Source organism: Equus quagga, chromosome 1 (genome assembly GCF_021613505.1).
Source record: "Equus quagga isolate Etosha38 chromosome 1, UCLA_HA_Equagga_1.0, whole genome shotgun sequence".
NCBI lineage: Eukaryota > Metazoa > Chordata > Mammalia > Perissodactyla > Equidae > Equus > Equus quagga.
This window is the reverse complement of record NC_060267.1, coordinates 59,429,289-59,451,124: the sequence shown is the minus strand read 5'-3', so window position 1 is coordinate 59,451,124 and position 21,836 is coordinate 59,429,289. Positions and strand designations below refer to the sequence as shown.

General features: G+C 50.6%; 2 protein-coding genes across 8 annotated transcripts in view; one reads left to right on the top strand and one right to left on the bottom strand.

Moving 5' to 3' along the window:
* Positions 1 to 10,840, bottom strand: part of TMEM8B (transmembrane protein 8B) — a 28,573-nt gene extending 17,733 nt beyond the window's left edge. For 2 of the 4 annotated variants that reach the window (XM_046645960.1, XM_046645952.1), the window contains exons 1-3: positions 9,375 to 10,840; positions 4,742 to 4,931; positions 4,168 to 4,375 (exon numbers count right to left, since the gene is read on the bottom strand). In XM_046645960.1, the coding sequence (XP_046501916.1) occupies positions 4,168 to 4,375; positions 4,742 to 4,931; positions 9,375 to 9,906 (930 nt within the window). In that variant the 5' untranslated portion in view covers positions 9,907 to 10,840. The remainder of the gene's footprint in view (positions 1 to 4,167; positions 4,376 to 4,741; positions 4,932 to 9,374) is intronic. The other 2 variants (XM_046645979.1, XM_046645969.1) reach the window with 2 other exon arrangements.
* FAM221B (family with sequence similarity 221 member B) lies at positions 10,728 to 19,423 on the top strand. 4 transcript variants are annotated; one of them, XM_046646007.1, is made up of 6 exons: positions 10,737 to 10,865; positions 12,493 to 13,324; positions 17,567 to 17,677; positions 17,855 to 18,052; positions 18,243 to 18,362; positions 18,724 to 19,423. In XM_046646007.1, exons 2-6 carry the CDS (start codon positions 12,493 to 12,495, stop codon positions 18,759 to 18,761), a joined length of 1,299 nt encoding a protein of 432 aa, XP_046501963.1. In that variant the 5' UTR covers positions 10,737 to 10,865; the 3' UTR covers positions 18,762 to 19,423. The 4 variants fall into 4 exon arrangements, 3 of the variants coding, with proteins under 3 accessions (XP_046501963.1, XP_046501947.1, XP_046501956.1); XM_046645991.1 differs by lacking the exons at positions 10,737 to 10,865; positions 12,493 to 13,324 and adding an exon at positions 16,072 to 16,355; XM_046646000.1 differs by lacking the exons at positions 10,737 to 10,865; positions 12,493 to 13,324 and adding an exon at positions 16,072 to 16,355 and having other exon boundaries at positions 18,512 to 19,423.
* The last annotated feature ends 2,413 nt before the right edge of the window (positions 19,424 to 21,836 follow it).

Sequence of the window (21,836 nt, the reverse complement as noted above, 5' to 3'; positions counted from 1 at the left end):
GTGTTGGAGAGGATGTGGGGAGAAAGGAACCCTCGTACCCTGCTGGTGGGAGTGCAAACTGGTACAGCCACTATGGAAAATAGTATGGAGTTTCCTCAGAAAATTAAGAATAGATCTACCATATGATCCAGCTATCCCACTGCTGGGTATTTATCCAAAGAACTTGAAAACACAAATGCATAAAGATACATGCACCCCTATGTTCATCGCAGCACTATTCACAATAACCAAGACTTGGAAGCAACCTAGGTGCCCATCAAGGGACAAATAGATCAAGATGTGGTATATATACACAATAGAATACTATTCAGCCATAAGGAACGATGAAATCCGGCCATTTGTGACAACATGGATGGACCTTGAGGGTATTATGCTAAGTGAAATAAGTCAGAGGGAGAAAGTCAAATACCATATGATCTCACTCATAAGTAGAAGATAAAAACAATAACAAACAAACAGATAGAGACAGAGATTGGATTGACGGTTACCAGAGAGGAAGGGGGGAGGGAGGAAGGCAAAAGGGGTGATGAGGCACATGTGTGTGGTGATGGGTTGTAATCAGTCTTTGGGTGGTGAAGGTGATGTAATATACACAGAATTCGAAATACATTATGATGTAAACCTGAAAGTTATATAATGTTATAATCCAATGTTACTGCTAGAAAAAAATAATAAAAATTTTTAAAAATAAATAAAAATTAAAAAATAAAACTATTGTGCTGGAGACACCTAGCAAGGGAATGGGGAAATAAAAAAGTTGTCCCAGGACCGAGTACTGGGACACCACAACATGTATAGATCAAACAGAGGAGAAGCCAGGAAAGGAGACAGACAAGGCATGGGCGGTGGGCAGGAGGAAAACCAGGACAGTTCCGTGAAGTCACAAAGGCCAAGAGGAGAAAGTGTTTCAAAAGGAAAAAGTAATATAAGGAACTAGTTAACAGCTAGTTACTAGTTAACTCTGGAGGGGGGAAGTGGGGACCAGAAGGAGAGAAAGGGAAGAGGAAGACTTAGTTTTCACTGTCTGCCTTTTGTACCTTTTGAATGTTATACCAGGTGCATATATTACCTATTTGAAACACAAATAAAATAATTTAGGAGGAGGAGGAAGAGCAGAGGAGCACTGTGAGCAGATTTTAACCTCCTCAATTGAGATATTGAGCCACTCTTGGTCCTAGTTGGTGGATTCAACTGAATCCTTTCTTCTGTAAATCTGCTTCTTTGCTTTCCTTATGTTGTTCTCATTATTTTACCTGCTTTCATTTACTTTCAAATCTTGGAGCTAGGAAGAGGAAACATTCGAGGAGAACTGTGCCCCAGACACTTGGAGAACTTTCCCATAATTAGCCATTTGGGTGCCAGATGTCACCCACAATCCAAAGGCCAGCCTCTCAAGGCAGACTGGCAGCAGGTACCACAGGATAAACACAGGAAAAGCAAGGAGATGGAGGGCATGGGTCATGCCAGAGAGGTTGACAGGAAGAAGGGGAAAAAGGAAAGGTGGCGAAGTGAGATGAGTTCTGGACAATATGAGTTTGAGAAGATGGCAGAGACATAACAAAAATGTGCCATGTACCCAGGCTCTGTGCTGGGGGCTAGGAAGACAGCAGAGACCACCACAGACACAGGGGGCAGCAGAAGTGTGGGCCAGAGCTCAGGAGAGTGGCGTGGACCAGATAAGTCACTTTCCCTTTACAATCTCTTAAGGCTACCCCTCTCAGGATAAAGTTCTAGGCCCTTCATGATCTGGCCTCTGCCCAATCCTCCAGCTCCCTCACCCACCCCACCAACTGCCCCACACTGAACCATCTCAGTTCTCCCTTCTAAGCTTTAGCCCATGCTACTCCCACCACCTGGAATGCCTTTCCTTGCCTTCTCAACATCAGGGCTCACTTCCTACCAGTTTCCTAAAACCACCTCTACCACACTACCGAGCTGAGTTAGCCTTCTCTCCTTTGTCTTCTTAAAACATCTCCTGTATCTCATTAATATACATCATATTTATCTGTGTCCCTAGCACCCAACCCAAGGCCGGGGACAAAGCAGGTGCTCAAGGACTAAGGTCTAGAGGGAGGTCTGAACTCACTCCCAAAGCTGAGGAGGGCCCGAGAAACAGCACTGCCTTCTTATCGCGGGACTCCTTCAGTCTCCACCCAAGGATATCCCTTAACCCACAGAACCGTGTTGGCCAAGCCTCATAGGAAGCCGGGACCATGGTGTAAGAAAGCAAGTTGAGAACATAAGAGCCCTGGAGGAATGCTCTGGACAATCCACCTATAGGCTTGAGACGGGGAATTAACTAGAGAGTTTAAGAATCCTTCGAGGCCCATATAAGATTCCAAAAGGTAATCAAATTCTTAGAGGGACCACAGAGATGATCCTTTCCCACCCACCCCCCGCCTCTAGGTTAGGCCTGACTAAAGAGCACATCTCTCATGGTGTCCAGGTCTGCTGCCATTCATGGGCGGGGTGCAACTGGGCCCTCTTCCATCTAGTCTCGCCACACCCCAGGAGCTCTGCTGGGTAGGGTTTCAGTTTGCAATACCCAGTCCCCCAGGCCCCACTTGCTATATCTAGATGCAAATAGGTAATGTCAAGCCTGGTTCTGATCTCTCCTAACCAGGCTTTGGCTTCCATGATCCCAGCCCAGGCCTAGGCCCCAGGTTCCTCCTGCTTACCCAGAAAGCGTTTTAGATAACTAGAGCAGGGCTTCAGAAGGATTTTCCCTGTCAGTTCTCACGAAGAGAGTCAAGGATCAGAGTTAGGATCAGGAACGAACTCTTTGGGATTTGGCCAAACACCTCAGACATTCCTCCAAATAGAATAACTCGTAGTTCTGATGGAAGTCAAGACCTACCTAGAACCCAGAGCCATTTCCAGGCAAGCTCCCAACATGCTCTCCTCCAGAGGACTGCCAGGCCTTGATAGGAAGTTCTCTTGTACATCACTCTCCGTAAAACAGGCCTATCACTGAGGCCTTGAGACAATACCTCAGCCCCAGTTCCCAGCTCTGACAACAGCAGTGTCAGTGCCCTTGTCCCTGTGCGATTCTCGGCTCACTCAAAAGCATCCTTCTCTGAACGCTGGGCTACAGCAGGAAGAAGAGAGGTGAGTCTGACACAGTCACAGAGCCCCTGTCCTCAAGAAACTCAGCCTGGAGAGATACATCCAAGTGAAATCTTCACCTGACTGGGAATTTGTGCCTCTCTCAATCTTCAGTGGCTAAACCCCGCTAGCTTTCATGTTCTTTGGCATTCTGTTCTTTAAATCCTCTCTCTGCTCAAGCTCAGTCCTTCACCCTTCCCACCGGCCCCATAAACATGGCCATCCCACTCTGACAATGGGCAGCTCATTACCCCTCCCTTCCTGCCAATGGACAGGAGTAGGAAACCTACAGATCCTCTCACTACAAGGAAGAAGTCTGGCCCACCCAACACCTGGGAGCGGCAGGAAAACTCTGAGGCATATCCTTCCACACCAAGCCAGAGTGGAGAAGCACCCTGACCTTTGAACCCACCCTTCAGACCTTAACAATCTCTGCTGTATGAAATCAGTGCTGATATTTGGAGGAAAGGGAGGCAACGGTCAGGATGGACCAACTGCCCCAAGCCTCCTTTGAACAGGAAAGGGCTTCCCTGCCCACAGAGTGGTGTTCTCGGATGGTCTTCCATAGGGTGTAGGGAGCCAAAATTACAATAGAAGAGGAATGTATTCCCCCACGTTGACTAGCGACTGGGCTGCAGCCTCTGAGAGTCTGCAGGGCTATCACCAATCAAGACGTAGAAGAAGGCTAGTCCTGGGTTTGTGCAGCAGCATTTGACCAGTCCCTGGCTGGCTTCTGATCACCTTGATTAACCAGTGCACCTTCCAATAGGAAGGGACACTAAGCCACCGTGCTGGGGTCTCTTACTGATTCCAGACCCTGGACTTGCCCTTCAACTTACCTGGACCCACATGTCCTCCTAAGGCTCCCAAATTACCTCCTTTAGATCACGGCCTCCAGCCCACCAGGCGACCTGCTGGCCTCCAGCTATGCCCCACCCAAGCCCCCCTCATGCTGTTGCCCACCCTGGCACAAGGCTGGTGTGCCAGGTAGCCTGTGGGGGGAATTAAGCAGAGATGGAGAAGCAGCTCTGGCCTCTCCTTCCCTGGGCAGCATCAACCCACCTTGACAGAGATGTGGCCGTGGGCCTGGGGAAGGTGGGCAGCCAAGAACCAGTCCCCAGGTAAGGGGCTGCTGACGTTAAAGATGCCCGAGGTGCGGTTGGGCAGCGTCCAGCTGAGAGTCAGTGAGAAAACCCCAGGCACAGCCGTGTCCCCTGGGAAGTGTGTGTGCAGAGGATTGATGACAGGGGGTGCACCAGACCGGAAATACCTGGGGAACCAGAACAAGGAGAGGCGGAAAGCAGGCAACAGGGTAGGAGATGGGAAATGGGGAAAAGAAAGGAGAACTGTTACTCATCACCAGTAAAACAAGATTTCCTACACTGACACACACAACAAAGTAGTTCCAGGTTAGGGTCAGGACATATGGGGTAAAAGGTCAGCTCAGGCACTCACACAGTCAAACAGTAGTCAGGAAGTAGTCAGGAGACAGAGGTCTTGGCCCTCACTCAGTCATACTTCAATCTGGACAAGGGTCAGGGGTCAGAGTCAGAAGGTCAGTTTAGATACTGAAAGTCACACTTTAGTGTGGAAAGTGGTCTAGGTTGGAAGTAGGGGTCAAGAGTCAGACACTCACACAGTCACACTTTGGTCTGGGCAGTGGTCCCCAAAGGTCCCCCCCTGCTCCTTGAAGATGATGAGGTTCCAAACAGCCAGGAACGTATCCTCAGGAACGTGGAAGTGGAAGAGCTCAGCGCTGGCAAAGGAACGGAAGGGACTCAGCTTGCGGGGTGAGCAGGTGGAGTAGTCGGTCAGGAAGAGGCCTCCTGGGGAGCAGGGCGGGACAGAGGGCATTTCCATTACGCAGCAGGCATGCCAGGCTTCTCACCAGTAGCACCAACTTGACCAGTGCTCTTCTCTGAGCCAGGAACTGGGTCTCCTGCTGTCCTAGCCACCATCTGCTTTAATGCTTACAATGACCTTGGGGAAATGACCTATTGTTACAGATAAGGAAACAGAGGCTCACACCTTGACCAAACTAAGGATTCAAATCTAGATCTGTTTAAACCCAAAACCAGGACGCTTTACATGCCTGTCCCTCACTTAGAAGCCATTGTTTTCCTCTTACCAAGCCTAATAAAACAGAGGTGTGGAGGCCATGAGTACGTGTGTGTGTGTGTGTGTGTGTGTGTGTGTGTGTGTGTGTTGGTGTGGGCTCTCAGGCCACTGAGCAGGCTGGAACTCCACTGTGGGGCTCAGGAGTCAGCATGGATCTGTGGAACCTCCCTGTTTATTTTCTTCCCCTTTCTGTTCCCCTTGGTCAGGAGCAGTGAAAACCCTCAGAAGCTTCACAAGAGCTGTCTGTATACTGGCTCGGGGCAGGACGGGGAAGGGGAAAGTGTGGTCAGGCTGCAAGGGGCCTGCTGGGTGGCAAAGGCAAGGCCACCACGAGAGCCCCCAGGAGAGGAAGAAAGCCAAGTCATCAGGCCCTCGAGGATTCAAAATGAGCAACCAGAAGGCATTTCCCCAGAGGGAGGCCCAGTGAGGCAGTCAATTGGTGACCAGGTGGAATCTCAAACCACTTGGGAATATTCATATTCAGAGCAGGTGAGGGTGAGGGTGGGGGGGTCACTAACTGAAATGCCAAAATGCCAAATACCTAATTCTGGTTATTAGGAGCAGAGCCAAAGTGAGCAGGAAGTCTGGTATCAGCAGCTAGCCAGGCAAACCCATGGGAACCAGCTGAAGAGAAGAGAGTCCCAAATGGCAGGCAAAGTTCTGGAGAATCCGACTGCTCTGGAGACTTAAGACCAGCCCAGAGAAGCCCAGAAGGATGCCCCCAGGACAGGTGATAAGGTTTGGAACTCAAGCAACTTCAGGACGGGGTGGGGAGGGGGGGGGGGGGGCGGTGGTGGTGCACCCTGGAGGGGCGTTTTCAGCCAAGTAGGAAATACCCACAAGGCTTCCCTAGTCTGACAACCTCCCTCTCTGGAAATGGGAGATATAACTTCAAAACTGAGGTATTTGAAACAACAGAGAAAGAGGCATCTGGGAAAAGGAGGCTGCTGAAGGAGGGAACACAGGCTAAGCTTGGCCCCACCGAACTGCAGCAGCCTCAAGAGTGACCCTGCAGAGAGCTGCCCTAAATAGGTAGATGCCACCGGCCCTAGACTGGCCTGTGCTCATCTTCAAATGCCATGGTTACAACCAAGGCCTACGCCCAGTTCAGGCCACATGCTTGGCCTCAACTGTCAGCAAGGAAGACCTGCCACCTTGCAAGGTGAGCAACTGCCCAGGATCCAGAGAGGCTCCCAGAGCAGCATTCAGAGAGCAGTGGCAATGTATCCAAGAAAGATGAAGGGAAACAAACCAACTGATGGGGAAGACAGGTTTCCTAGGAGCCCTGGCCGTGACAACCGGGAGGCAGAAAGTCAAGAGCTGAGTAGCCTGGATACTATTATTACAAGGAATCAGAGCTCTGGAGCACCCTCTGCTGGGGTTAGAGGAGGGCATCTCCTCCCCAAAGCTGGTACCAAGGATGGGCCATTGGATGGGACATTGCTGCTGTTAGGAAGGAATGTTGGCCAGGCCTCCAGTGCAGACCCTCAGAGACCTCGTGATGAAAAGCAGCTAACAACCTTTGGGAAACAACGGCTACAGACTAGCACGCAGAGCCCTGTGATTCAAAGGAATATGCTATGGGGAACTAGTTAATACCCCTCCCCCCCCAAAGTGGCCAGGGGCTACAGAGGTCACAGAATAGGTTGGTGGGAAAAGGGCGTGTTCAGCAGCTGGATGTGGTGTGAGGAAGCTAGAAGTTCCAAGGGCAGATGCTTGAGAAAGCATCCACAGCCCCATTCTCTCCAAGCTTTGATTTTGGGTTTTACCAGGGCCTGCAGACCTGAGTCCCAGAGGAAGCAGGAGTAAGACCCCAAGCTCAGATGAATCTATCCTAGATGCCCCAGTACTTCCAGATGAAGCAAGGTGATTCTCCACCATCACCTGAAAGACACACACACACACACACACACAGAGGCTGAGGCTGGCCCTGCAAGTGATGGTACTAGGTAGAATGAAAGGTCATTTCCTGGAATGGCAAGGCATGCCTGGGTTATGCACCTGCAGTGAGCTGAGCCCAAGGAAATGACCCAAGGATTGGGGTAGGACAAGAGACACAGGAATTACCTTCCATCCCTGAAATGAGATTGAACCCAACAATACACATTTACTCAGACTGACTGTGCTACGATGGTCCTGTGACACTGCCAGCCTCTCCTTGGGCAAAACCTATCACCACCACTAGGTCATAGAGCACCCCTGCAGGCCAGGCCACCGTTGCCAAGGCGGTGACAATTAACAGCACTAAGGGCAGCCCTGCCTGCAGTCGGGCCTATTCAGTGCTCTTTTCCAACTTCATTACAATTCTCCCCAAAGCACCTGAACCTGCTTCTGGACAGTCATGTTTTAAACCACATCTTTCAGCATTCTACAGCTCTGTGGCTGTCAGTAACCCTCGTCCCCTAGCCAGCTCATGCTTGCTCAATGGGCTCTTGAACAAAGATGCCATGATGGCAGGGATGGAAGCTATGAATTGGGCTTAACAGCATGGACTCCCCCTCACCCAAACTGAAAAACTGACCTGGCTACTACCTCTGCTGAGTACCCAGTTTGCCAGCAGCAGAGATCCACACTAAGCCCCTCCATGGCTCCTTCCTTTAAGGAGTCAAGCTGGGGGAACACGGATTACTCATATATATATATATATATATATATATATATATATATATATATATATAGTGGGAGGCACTCCACACTGCCTCCAACCAAGGAACTATCCACTTGGAAGGTGACACTTGAGTGATCTGTCTACAGGAGGAGCAGGAAGAGCTGAAGAGGAACATATGCGGGCCACAACATGAATCCTTCCCTTCACACAATAACACAGGCACTCAAAGGACCCAGAGGCTCACATGCACCCCACACAACACACATGTGCTGACACTCACCAACACACAAGCATGTACACACTGCACATGCCCAGCATTCCCACAGATCCCTCAGGTACACACACAGACACATAAGTGCCCAGGTACCAGTGAGCACACACACAGAGCTTGGACAGCTCTGCAGGACTGGTGACCTTTAGTATGCATTGGTCTCCTCAAGCTTGTACACTGAATCAGGCCCTGAGCTCACTGAGACCCAGCCCCCAACCCCAGCTGCTCTATTCGTTGTTATTGCCAAAGATCCCTCAGGCACATCTCCACCCTCTCTGAGTGCCACCGACCAGAGGTGGCTAGGGGTTGGGGCCATGAAGACCACAGTCATCTCCTTAGGATGGGGACATCTTTATGGCACATCTCCTACAGCCAGGACCCTCTCCTCCCCCCACACTCCACCCATTAAGAAGTTGGACTTCTCCCTCCCCTATCCGAACCACTTCCGCACTGGATGGTGGCCTTAGGCTGACAACTGGCATAGGAGGAACAGTTTGCGGATGAAGCCCCTTGTGGGCAGATAGGGGAGAGGCCAGGTTGTGCTTTGAGCCTTTCCCCACTTGGGTCTGTTTCCCTGTTAGGCATATATTGCAGCAAAAAAAACCCACTAGTATGGGATAGGAACTAGGAAACTGCCATTTACAAGTTGTATGACATTGGGCAAATTGCTTCCCTACTGAGCCTCAATTTCCCCATCTGTAAAAAGGCCTCTGAGTTTTAATGCTGCTCTAAAAGTGTCAGGAATTTTTCCCGGGCAAATAAAGCTTCTTTGGAACAAGATTCACTACAAGAAAAAAACTCATTATAATGATGACTAACCCATGTCCGTCTGCTAGATGTTATTTTCAAAACTGCATTCTTCACCCTGCTTTAATGCATGCCCAATATCTCAAAGGTATCACCTAGATCTTCCCACACTGGACCAGATGCTCTCTAGTGTGGGACTATGTCTCCCCCATCAAACTTCACAAGCAGGAGCAAGACGTCCTTGGAAAAGCAAGAGTCAAAGTGTGATCAGGATGGTCACTAGGAAAGAAAAGCTTGGAGTCTCTGTCCTAGGGACTACTGGCCGCCTGCTGAGCCTCAAGCCCACAGTTACTTCTCTTCTGACCCTCCCAACTCCTCTCACTTGTGTCAGACCTTCTCCCTATTGCTCCCCACTTCTTCCCAGTGATCTAGTTGCCCAGGTCCCACCTCTCCTGAATCCCTCTAACCCGCCCCTCCCTGCCAGAACCCCATCCCTGCCTCAGTCTTTCCTGCTTCTGCACTCACCAGCCCCTGGGCCAAGGACAGAGAAGAGCAAGAGCAGCAACAGGGCTGGCGGCAGCTGGAGCCCAGACCTGACTCGAGGCTGGGAGAGGGGCAGGGTATGAGAGAGAGGGGTGGGTAGTGGGAGAGACTTGGGTAAACACAGAGATGAGGGCAAAGGCTCAAATAATGGGTTGGACTGGGCTGGACACTGGGGCTTAAACAAGGGAAGCGAATGGGATGGAAGAAGGGGCCGTGATGAGGACTGGAGCAAGGGCAGGGGTTGGGCCCGGGACTTAAGCAAACACTGGGAATGGGTTTGAGATACGGGTTGCGCTGGGATTTGTGACAGGAGGTGGAACAAGGCCAGAGGCGGGGATGGGGGCCAGGCCAGGGACTGGGACTGGAGGGGGAGCCTGGGTTGGGACCCGGATCTGGGCATTCGCTGGGACCCAGGCCTGGGCCGGGACCCATTTGGGAAGCGGGGCAAGGGCGGGGCCGGGGGCCAAGGTCTGGATTGGGATAGGACGAGGCGCCGGGACAAGGGCTGGGCCATGGCCCGGGGCGGGGGCGGGGCCGGACAGGCCAGCGCGGGCGCTCGCAGAGCTGACCCGCGGCTCCGCTCCCCACCCCTGCGGGGTGGCCTCCGCTCTCTCGCGGGCCCGGGGCCGGGTCGGGCCGCTGGGGCCGGTCTGGGGACCTGGGTAGGAGTTCAGGCCTGGGCGACTCCGGGCTGTGCTGGACCGGCGATAACCAGGCCCCGCGGCGGCGGTCTGGGCCTGACGACGTTGACGCTCCGCCCCTCGACCAGTTCGATTGGTCCCTCTCAGGAAAGCCCGCCTCCTGCCCTATTCTATTGGCCTTAAACTTGGTCCTGCTGGGCTCCGAGGACAGACTCCGCCCCTGCCCAGCTACCCGAGCCCCTGCCTTTCTCACCCCAACCGCGGAGCCCTGACGCCGGGTCAGATCCTCACGGCCCCCACCTACCGCCCCACCGACATCTCACAGAAACCCTACAGAGACTCACACAAACCCAGACACCACGGGCGTCCCCACAGATGTCCCCGAGACTCTCACAGAGATCCTGCAAACCCCCTTACAAGAAGTGAACCTTCTAGGTTCGTCCTGTCTGGGTCTGATGCAGCCCCCTCAAGAGACCTCACCCACCCGGCAGATGACCAGACTGCTGTTAGCACTGAGACTACTGGGCGTTCCGGTTGCCCCGGTGACAGATCCCTCCTCTCCCGGCCCAAGTTCTAGAGGCCTCAGTCAAGCTCCTCCCTCATCGTCCCCGGACCCCCTTGTCCCTCCTCCTCCCAACCTTCCCCAGATCTGGCCAGAGCTCCTTTGCGAATTTCTGCAGATGTCCAGGTCCCCTTCCCAAGTCGTAGACCTGCAGGCAAGGCCGCTGACCACACAGCGCCGGCAGCTGGGGCTCAACGTCACCCGGGAGCCTTCCCTCCCTCAGGGCTAACCTGACTTAAGGACTTGTAACAATCAAGCCAAAGCCTAGAGGTACGTCGTTTCTCCAAGGTCCCTCCTCCAAACCCTCATCCCACTCCCCTCCTAACACCTTCTGTCCCTTCCCACCTAAGTCGGATCCCCTCCCATTCTCTACTTTTCAAACTCCGCCCCCACCCCCCCCCCCCCCCCCCCCCCCCCACGTTTCTCCGCCCGGTTCCCTCCTCCCCTTCTTCCCCTTCCTCTCCCATCCTCTGGTGCTTCACCCTCAGGTCCCTTTTTCCTCTTTCTGAACGTCTGATCATTTTCCTCCCCATCATCCTACCTCTCCCCCTGCTTCCTGTCCCAAGCTTCCCTTTGGAAAGATTCTGATGCGCTTAAGTGATGTATTTAGTATCTCTGGAGCATGGGGGGAAAGTAGGGAGCAGGGAGGGTTAAGGCTGGAATCCTTAGGCAGTGTTGCAAATGATGACAGGCCTTGAATGTCAGAGCCAAGAAGTGTGGACTTAATCCTTAGGCTGAGTCACTGAGTGTTTTTAAGCAAGTTTTAAACTGTTAAGTTTGCATGCTAAAAAGATCTCAATTGGGTCACTAAGGAGAACTGATTTCTTTTGGACATCCGTCCACAATAAATTAGGCACACCTTGCTCCCCACAGCATCCTGGGCTCACCCCAGCACAACACCAACTCTTTTTTATTGTCATTTTGGTTAACCTGTCTCCTTCCCAGATTCTTTCAACTGAGTCCAGTGCTTAGCACAGTGCCTGAGTAAAAGTGGAAGATTAGGCTCTTTTTAAAAGTGTAAGTTACATAAATCAATGAAAGAATGGGTGAGTGGATTAACATGCTGGGGAAGGTGGCAGATGGGCAAAGTTATTACATAATCCAGGTAGGAAAATGATGAGAACTTGAACAAAAATGGAGGGAAAGGAGAGCAGAGAATGGATTTGGGGGATATTTAGAAGATAGGAAATGCAGTCCTTGGTACCTATTTGAAGACGAGGGCTGAGGGGAAAGGAGAAGACTAGGAGAATTCCCAGAGTTCAGTTTTCATGCCCTGTGGGACATCCATTTAGTGATATCCAGCAAGCAGTTGGGTATGAGTGTGAAGTACAAGGATTTAAAGAGGTCTGAGCTGGAAATATGGGCTTAGGAGTCATCAGCATGTAGCTGGAAGCAGTCGAAGCCTTGAACATGAATGACATCAAGGGAGGATGTATGTGGTCCTTAGACAAAACTAGACTATAGTCGGGGCCCTGCCTAAGGCATGTGGCATACTCCTGCACTCTTGGGAGCAAACCCCCATTTTGGCTTGGTACTCCAGTCTCTAGACCTCCACAGCCTTACCCCCATGGTCCTAAGGTATGCCTAGGACCCTGCTCTTGGACTGGCCAAGTTGCTATGTTCAGCTTCCCTCCTGGGTCATGGTCCTCTGCTACCATCTACTGATGGGATTCTGACTGCTTCAGCTCCTTCACAACCCAGAGCAACGTGCCATGTGGGGTTTGGGCACATGGGTGAACCTCCTGGCACCATATCCTGACCCAGAGCTCATCCTGCTTCCCCTTATATCTCAGGTGCACTGAGAACCCTATCCTAATTCCATAACTCCCTGTGAACCCTGACTTGCAGACCCTCCAATCCCCACCTAATGAAAACTCTTACCCTATTCTACCACTAGATGGAAGCAGACGAGGTCACAGAAGAGCCTCATACCACCATGGATGCAGAGGAGCACCCCTCTTCAGAGAACCCCCCTGCCAAGGACTCACAGGGGCCCCCTATCCATGAAACCCCTTTGGAGCCTGCCATCTCTGAGAACTCTTTAAACCACTCTGTCTCTGAGATCTCCTTGGAGACCCTTATCCCTGAGACCCCATTGGAGACTCACATCTCTACGGTCCCAGAGAAAGAGCTTACTTTTCATACCTCATCAGTAGACCATGTCCCTGTGTCTTCCTCTGATGCTCTGAATGAAGACCTCTTCTCTGAGACTTCCTCCAGTGAGGTCTCATGGACAAAGAAGTCCATCCAGACCTCTGAATCTGAGATCCTTCAAAAGGACTCCCTTTCAGGCCCTTCGGCCCAGGTCCACCGGGACATAGCAGAAAAGAGGGAAGAGCAAGGAGAGGATAAGGAAGGGGTGGATGCCACTGCCAGCACCCCTCACACAGCTCAGCCTGCACACCTACTGGGCAAGAAGAAGGGGAAGAAAGGAGTTAGCCGTAATTGTTCCTGCCCTTTTCCACATTCTTATCACTGTCTCTCACCTGCCCCAGGAGGAGGGGATTTGGGTTACTCTTTGACCTTGCCCCTTCTCTTAGTTTTAGGCCTCCTCACTTCCCCTGGGTTATTCAGCCCTCCCTTCCTAGGTTACACAGTCCACCCAGTGGTCCCTGCTAAGGCAGAGTTGGTGGAAGTGGCTAAAGCAATGCAAAGAGAGAAGTTTGGTGCTCAGGTGAATCATCTTTTCCAGTGGGAGAAGAATGCAGCCCTTAACGCCAGGCAGATAGGTGAGCCCAGGTAGCCTTTCAGAGGCCTGCGACAGGCCCATGGTCATCCTCCAATCCAACAGAATCTGGAAACCTACCCATTCAATGGATAGCTGCCCCTTGTGGAAATGGCAATGACACCTGCCTAGAATCTCGAGGAGAGCAGGCAGGTGGGCCAAGGTGGATGGCATGGATGCAAACAGAAATTGGGGATATTCATATAAAGCAAAGGTAGGGACAGGTGACTGAACAAAAATTGTTAAAAACGGAAGGGCCACAGGCCAGCCCCAGATCTGGGGCTCAGATAGCCTGCACCAACAGACCCTAAGGCAGAGATGGCCCAGGACCCTGGACAGTCTTCAGGAAACTTGTTGCTCTGACATGGCACAAGGCCTTGGTCCCCTCCGTGGAACTCCATTAAAAGGCCGTCCCCCGGGGCCAGCCCGGTGGTGCAGTGGTTAAGTTTGCACGTTCCGCAGAGGAAGATGGGCACGGATGTTAGCTCAGGGCCAGTCTTCCTCAGCAAAAATAGGAGGATTGGCAGTAGTTAGCTCAGGCCTGATCTTCCTCAAGGAGAAAAAAGAAAGAGAGAGAGAGGAAAAAAAAGCCTGTCACCCCTGCTGCGGGACCCATGATCACCTGGATACTCAAAAGCTGAGTCTCCTCACCAAAGAGGAGAGTCGTATCTTCTAGCCCTGTTGATTCCCAGTCTTAGCCTGGAATTAGTACCCTTGACAGTCCTGTTAGTGGCATGCTGTGCTTATCTGTGTCTATATTTAAAGGGTGTGCAGATGTCCTGTGTGAAAACACGCCCTCCTGTGTGTGAGCACGTGTACCTGTGTCACTGAACTTTATATCTATAGAGACGACCTTCAGTAAGAGGGCCACTCTGACCTGCTGTGAGGATTCTCGGGTTTCTAGACCGAATTCAGTAGATGTCTCTGTGTTTATTTTGGTCTTTCTTACTTTCTTTCCCCTTATGATGGGAGTGGAGTTATGTAGAAACTAGCTTGGTCTAAAGACAACCAGGTAATTCTATGTCCTATCCCTCCTCCACGGAATTTGCTTTCCTCATTCCCATGCAGGGACCCGCCCCCTCCCCTCCGGCCAAGAAAGTCCCAGCGATCTCATTTGCTTCTCAGTCTCAGTCCAGGCATGGAGACAGCTTTGTTGGCTTATTTTAATATCTCCTGGCGCTCTGGTTCTTCTTGCAAATGCAGTGTCTGTTCAGTCCCCTCATTCTCCTTCTGAGAACTTCCTGTCTGCTCCCCACTCTTCAAGGCCACTGCAATTCTTCAGACTGAACTTCTTCATTTTCCTGTTTAAACAGGCATTTCTATACAGAAATTTGTGTCATTCAAGCCTGAACAAAGATATTTGGGGTTCCCTTCTAATATTGGGGACCTTGAGTCGCTGGAGAGTCAGTATATGTGCTGTGTAGAGAAATATCCAATGTGAACTTTTCTTTCATTGTTCAACATTTATTGAGCACCAAGTATGTGCCAGGCACTGAGCTAGCTGTTGAGATGGCAGTGCGTGCTGGTGGGGTGTCAAAGACAAAATCCCTCAAATAATTTGCACTCTATGAGAGACATCAAGAAGTGAAAGGACAACTCTAATCCATTCTAATGATTGCTATGGTTGAGGTCAGCCCAGGGTGCTGCATGAGCAGAGAGAAGGGGCATCCAGTCGTGGGGGCTCGAGGAACAAGCCTTGGAAGGGATGGCTTCCCAGCTGAAATCTGTAAGCTAAGGAAGAAGAGCGGCCAGGTAAAAAGTGGTGAGGTGAGACAGGACAGGGCCAGGCACCGGGAGGGAATGGTGAGCAACGCAGTATGCCTGCTGCAGAGCGTGGGCAGAGCAGCCTGGTTCAGCTCTGGCAGGGCAGAATCGCTCAGGCATTTCGCTGCCAAGCTCAAAAGTTGGGATTATATCCTGAGGGCAACAGAGAGTCACTAGGAGATTTTAAATGACATGAACAGTTTTGTGTTTTTGAAAGATCACTCTGGCGGTAGGGTAGACTGGAGACAGGAAGACGACACTATGGGGCACTGGTAATAATCCAGATGAGAAGTGGGCAGATGAAGGCAGAGAGAAGTAGACAGATTCAAGTAATGCTAAGAAGGTAAACTGAGCTTTTCATCATTGGATGTGTAGGATAAGAGAGAGGGACATGCCTGGAATGACATCTAGGTTTTTGGCTTAAGTAACTGATTGGATGATGATGCCCTTAACTAAATGCCTAAAACAGAGTAGATGCTTGAACAGAGGACAAAGGATGAGGGCCAGGTTTGGAATGATTGGATATAACACATCTGAAGTACTCATGGAACATGCTGGTGAAAGAGTCTAGTAGACAGCTGGCTATATGCGTCTGAGGCTCAGGAGAGAGGTCTGGGCTAGAGACATCATGTAAAGACAGCTGTATGTTGTATGGTGACAGTCTAAGCATAAAGAGATGTTATCATGCAAATGTGATTATGTGAACGTGGAAGGGACTGTGTTGCACAGGGTCAAAATGGCGTCCCAGATAATGTCTCCTCCCCCTGCCAGTCATTGTCCACTCATAACAGGAAGAAGATTTGGAATCAGGGAAGAGAGTGGAGGGCCCGACTCTGGAATACAGCCAGATGTCAAGTGTCCCACTTTAAGGGCCCTGACACCTGTACTAGAGTCTGAGGTGTAGTTGCCAGTCTCCCTGTACAAAGTCCAGTCATCTTCATCTGAAAGCTGGGCACTGACTCCCACATCATTGCGTGGACTGGACTCTCCCAGGTTCTCAGGCTGGGCCTTGATCTATGGGCACGGACCCTCATTCACCTCCACACCTCACCTGATCATCTAGTGTATCCTGCTACTCTGGACAGAGTTCAGAATTCCTTTAGTGGAATCCTGGCCCCCACCCACCCCATTGTGACTCTGCCTACCCTGCACTTTCAACCAAGCCTCCCTGGTGTAATGGGGAACTGGCACTACAGGCTGCCAGTATCAAGACGGAAACTGCAAAGCCAAAAGCCACATCTGGACAGGGTTTAGACCCTGAGGGACCATGGGTAAGACAAGAAAACTTAGTCTGACAAGTAGGCACAGAATTGTGGATTGTGGCCTTGGCCAGAGTCAAAGAACAGAGGACCCTTAACTCTTTCTCATCCTCCTTATGGAACTTCAGGGTTATGCCTGGAATAGTGGGTCTCTTTTCCTTCCTGAAGGAATTTGCTCATTCACTTATTCAGTCAAGCAGTCTGTGTTCTCTGGGCACCTATTTTGTGCCAGGCCCTGTGCTGGGACTAGAGATATAAATGAAAAGGCAGGAATACAAGTTATCAGTCCATTATAATGCATTGTACTGTGATAAGAATAGCACACAGTGCCATGGAAGGAAAGAGGAGGGGCCCCTAGACAGACAGGAGAAGTCAGGGACAACTTTTTGGTGGAGGTGACGCTTCACTGCAGCCTTTAAATGGGAATAAGAGTCCTACAGCTGAAGGTCCCACTCCATAGGGACTCATACAGGACTCTTGGCTAGAAGTAGGGGTACTCTCAGCTCTCATGGAGGATGAGAAAATCTGAGTGGGAAGTGCTCTCTGGTTCTCCTCCCACATTTACACCTACTCCTTTCTCCTGAGCCTTGGAGAGCCAAGGGCAGCCCTTCTCAAGTTCATAGAGGGCATTAGTTCAATCACACCGGGAACACGGAAGAGAAGTCTGGTGTCAACCTGGAGAAGGGCTGCTCCTGGCCCGAGCGCTGCCCAGCCTCCTCCTCCTCTTCAGGTCTCTTCAACAACCTTGCTCCTTAGGAGCCAATCCCCACCATCTACTCTACACCTGGCCAATCATCTTCCCTTTCCCTCACCTCAGACACTTCAAGGAAACAAAGTTGAGTTTTGTCTGTGGGGAGGAGATGAGAATCCCCACAGTCACAGAAAACTCAGTGAGATTCATGCTCATCTCCACACAAAATTTCATTACTAATCTTCCTGTTCAGAAATTGGAGACTGTCTTCAGTCATCTCTGACAGGCGGACAGAGACGGAGTGGATCCTAGGGCGGGAAGGGGACTGAAAACACTCATGGGACAATGAGAAAACCTTGAGGAACAGAATCTAAAGGGGTAGGGATGAGGACTTGTGGGTGGAGAGGAATACACCTGGGGGGAGAGGTGAGCCCCGCACCCCCACCCCAAGGAGATAGGTGAGAACACCTGGGAGAGCTTAGGCTATTTTTCCTTCTCACTTTTCCTAACTACACCATCCCTCCACACCCAGGCCTCTACATTGGCTGGCGCTGCCCCCACTATCTATGGGATTGTTTCCGGATTGGGGAGGAGTCCAAGTGCTTTTGTGGACACTTGTTGAGAGAGCACCAGATAGTCTCAGGTAGGGAACTGACCAGCCCGGGTGGGTGGGGAGGGATAACTGCACTCTGTCATGTGTCAGGATGGATGAGAGAAAGGCGGGGGGGGGGGGGGGGGGATATGTGGGAAGGGCTGGCATGGGAAGGCCAGACCCTATCAGGTCCTGGCGTAATCCTACCAACCATCCGCATTCCCATAGACATATCCGTGCCCTGCAATGTGGGTCAGTGCCGCTGCCTCATGTTCTGCTTTATTCCATCACGCCCGGAGGAGGTGGGTGAGTTCTGGCTCAAAAGACGGGCCACCTTTGACCCCAAGGCCTGGAGAGCCCAATGTCGCTGTAAACACAGCCACGAAGACCACTCAGCTATCGGGTCCCATCCCTGCAGGGTCAAAGGTACCTTCCAGAGCAAGGGGAGTACAGGGGTGGGCAGGGGTGGGGATAGGATTCAAATAGTTTGGGGGCAAGGATGGGGGAGCTGGGAGGAGGGATGGGTTTGTGGTTGGTGAGCAAGAGATGAGAATATAGTCAGCCCATGGGTGAGCCCAAATTCTCTATACTTTTCTTGGCTGCCCCCTTGCCCTAGGCTGTTGCTGCAACTGCTTCGAGTCTAATTTCCTCTGCGCGGCCTGTGACCGGCGCTGGGAGGAACATGAGACTTTCTTTGAGACTGAGGGGACCCGGCGACGAGGAAGGAAGCCTCACGGTGAGGGGTAGCCTGGGACAGGGGGCCACTCCAGGGTCTGTAGTCAGAAGGCCAGGCAAGAAGGCACTCCCTCCCTCAACCAGCCCCTCCTGGACTACCTCATTCCCTCACCGCCCACATCCCACACCTGCACTGGTTTCCGCCCCCAGGAGGAGACTAAGTACCTTTTGCAGAGATGCCTGCCCTCCAAGAAGCCATCATCAGCAACTCTAACTATGAGACCCTACAGAAGCAGGAGCCCTCTGGCCATCCCAGCTCCCACCCTACTCCCCCTGGGCTCCCTGGCCCACACAGCCTCAGGCCTGGCCCTACATCTGACCCCTGTACCTGACGCTTTCACCTCTACTCTTCCCTCCTCCAGGGACAAATATGGTCAACACCTGGCGCAGGCCTCTGTGAGCCTGGCCCAGATGAGCAATAAAAGGGGAAGCCGCTGGAATCTGACCTGGCTCTGTATGGGGCAGACAGGGCCCAGCCCAGGAACCTTAGAGTCAGCACCTATTGGGGGCGAACAAGAGTACCAGGCACGAGAAAGTCTGGATCCAGCCATCTGCCTCCACTACACCTACATTTAGGCTCCAGCTCTGGCATCAGAAGGAGAGAGGGGCTTCAAGGAAGCCAAGGAGAGAGGGGGTTTCAAGAAGGATAGAGTAAGCAGTGATGTTAGATGCAGCTGGGGGCTCCAGTAAGATAAAGACTGAAGCGTCCATTGGATTTTGCAGTTAGAAGTCTTTGGGGACATCAGAGAGTGTACTTTCAGTGGTGCAGTGGAGGCAGAAACCAAACAGCAGTAAATTTGAAGGAGTTTCTTTAAGATGCAGGAGAGAGAAGTCAGACAATTTCCTGAGGGAGACGTGGAAGTATTTTTTAGGAGGGAAAAAGGGAAGGGGCCAGTAGATAAAAATACCTTAAAGGATGCAGAAGAGAAAGAGAGATGCCTGGTGAGACAAGATCCCAGAGACGGAGGGGGGAGATGAGATCCAGGCAGAGGTGAAGGGATTTGCTCTGGACAGGAGAAACACCACTTCCTAAGACCAAGAGGAAGGAAGGAAGAAAGGATGGGGCTATGGGACTACATCAAACTAAAAAGCTTCTGCACAGCAAAGGAAACCATCAACAAAACGAAAAGACAACCTGACAATTGGGAGAAGATATTTGCAAACCATATATCAGATAAGGGGTTAATATCCAAAATATACAAAAAACTCATACATCTCAACAACAAAAAAACCAATAACCCAATTAAAAAATGAGCAAAAGATCTGAACAGAGACTTCTCCAAAGAAGATATACAGATGGCCAACAGGCATATGAAAAGATGCTCAACATCATTAGCTATTAAGGGAATGCAAATCAAAACTACAATGAGGTATCACCTCCCTCCAGTCAGAATGGCTATAATTAACAAGACAGGAAACAACAAACGGTGGAGAGGATGTGGAGAGAAGGGAACTCTCATACACTGCTGGTGGGAGTGCAAACTGGTGCAGCCACTGTGGAAAGCAGTATGGCGTATCCTCAGAAAATTAATACCATATGATCCAGCTATTCCACTGCTGGGTATTTATCCAAAGACCTTGAAAACGCAAAGGCATAAAGATACCTGCACCCCTATGTTTATGCAGCATTATACACAATAGCCAAGACTTGGAAAGGATGGGGCCTTTACTGAGCTGCAGACAGCAGGATCTTGTGGAAGTTCCCCTGTGAAGTAGGAGACGAGGTCAGTTGCTGGTGAGGGAGGAAAGGAATAAGAGTGGGGAGTAAGAGACGGGAAGAAAGTGGTGACGGTTTGGGAAGGCTATTGTGGGGAACTGGAAAAAATCTGATCAGTAGGTAGTGGAGGATTTAGGTACAGGTGCGAAGCGGGAACTCAGAGAAGCAAAGAAGCAAAATATTTAGCTTAATCAGTGGTGATGGGAGGGTATTGGGGAGGATGATCAGGGAAATAAGGCCAAAGAAGGCAGCTTGAGGATGCGGAGGGAAAGAAAGTGAAGCCAGGAAGCAACTGACAGATTGAAAAAAGGAGCAGTCAAAGTAACAGAAAGCAGCACAGTGTAGGGGTGAGAGCTGAAGTGCAGGACACAGTGGTCAGAACCTGCAGGGCATCGCAGCTTTCAGATGAGAGCAGCTGAAAGTGACCACAAGGGCTTGGAGTAGAGAAGACTGTGGGCCATGGCCAACATCAGCGAATGTAGGGGAGTGACTAGGAAGCCCATAGGTGATTCTTATGGGGAGTTGGAGATCCTGACACTAATGGGCTCTGTGATTCTAGGCAAGTCACTTTCCCTCTCTGGGCCTCAGTTTCCAGATCTGTAAAATAGGAATAATCTCTTCACTACCTGCTCTTTATGAGAACCCATAGAAATAACCAGCTTCAAAGTGCTTTGCACTCACCTACTCCTCCTGGCTAGTTTCCTTCCTCTTTCTAGATCCCAGCTCCTCTCTTGCCTTTCTCCAGAGCAGCTCTAGGGGCTGCTGCTGCCCCAGAGGCACTGTAGGAAACTGCAGCCTCTGGGGCACAGAGAAAACGCCAGTCTACATTTCCTCACATTTGAGGAGGCCGCCTATCCTTCCAAGGGAAGGAATACAACCTAGACTGCTGGAACTCCTGGGGGAAATTACAGGGTCAATGTCTGCCCTTTGGAGGAGAAAGGACTCTTTAACAATAATATGACTATACAAAAGAATCGGTATTCTCTCAAGAAGCGGAGTTCCTCCTTCCTGGTTATATGCAATTAGCGCACTAAAACTAACTCAACTAATAGTCAACAACAGAGGAATGATTACTATGATAAACTCATTCAAGGAAGTATTACACAGCCATTACAAAGTATATTTACATAGATTAATAATATGGAAAATTGTAAGTGGCTGAATAAGAATATGCAATACATATGTATTATATATTGTGAAAGGAAATGAAACACCAAACGTCATTCATTTATTGAGCGCCTATGTGTGTCAGGCCATGTGCTAAAAAAAAAAAAGCCTAAAGATACAATGGTGACTTTTGTCCTGTGTGTTAAACTTCAGACTAAAACTTACCTGGTGTGAGTATGTTAGCATTTTATGACCCCATGTTTCATCTGTCAAAAATATATATATTCCAGCAGAACGAAATAAACTTCTGACAGAGCCACGACGCACTTCCCTTGTCCTTCAAACCCGGATTCCTGCAAATGCCAGGCACAGAGCTAACCGTATCACACACCTTTTCTGATTAGGAAAGGACGCTTGGACACATTCTCCTTTGCTTATTAGTCGTGGGGCAGAGATAGGATACTTCTGCGCCCTCATTAAAAAAAAAAAAAAAAATGCAAAAAACGCCCTAAAAACGAACTGCAGAACCTTTCCTCTTGGATTGAACATGTTAACAAGAACATAAACGAAGTAGGAACTGCCCTTAGATGAGTAAGTTAAAATCTTTGAAACGCTCAAGGGGCTGAAACTGCCCGTGTGGTACGCTGGGTA

Excerpts from the sequence above, each read along its gene's own strand:
- FAM221B (XM_046646007.1), top strand. The coding sequence starts at position 12,493 with ATGGAAGCAGACGAGGTCACAGAAGAGCCTCATACCACCATGGATGCA. Across the intron at positions 13,325-17,566 it reads CCTTAACGCCAGGCAGATAG|GCCTCTACATTGGCTGGCGC; the intron begins GTGAGCCCAGGT and ends CTCCACACCCAG. Across the intron at positions 17,678-17,854 it reads AGAGCACCAGATAGTCTCAG|ACATATCCGTGCCCTGCAAT; the intron begins GTAGGGAACTGA and ends GCATTCCCATAG.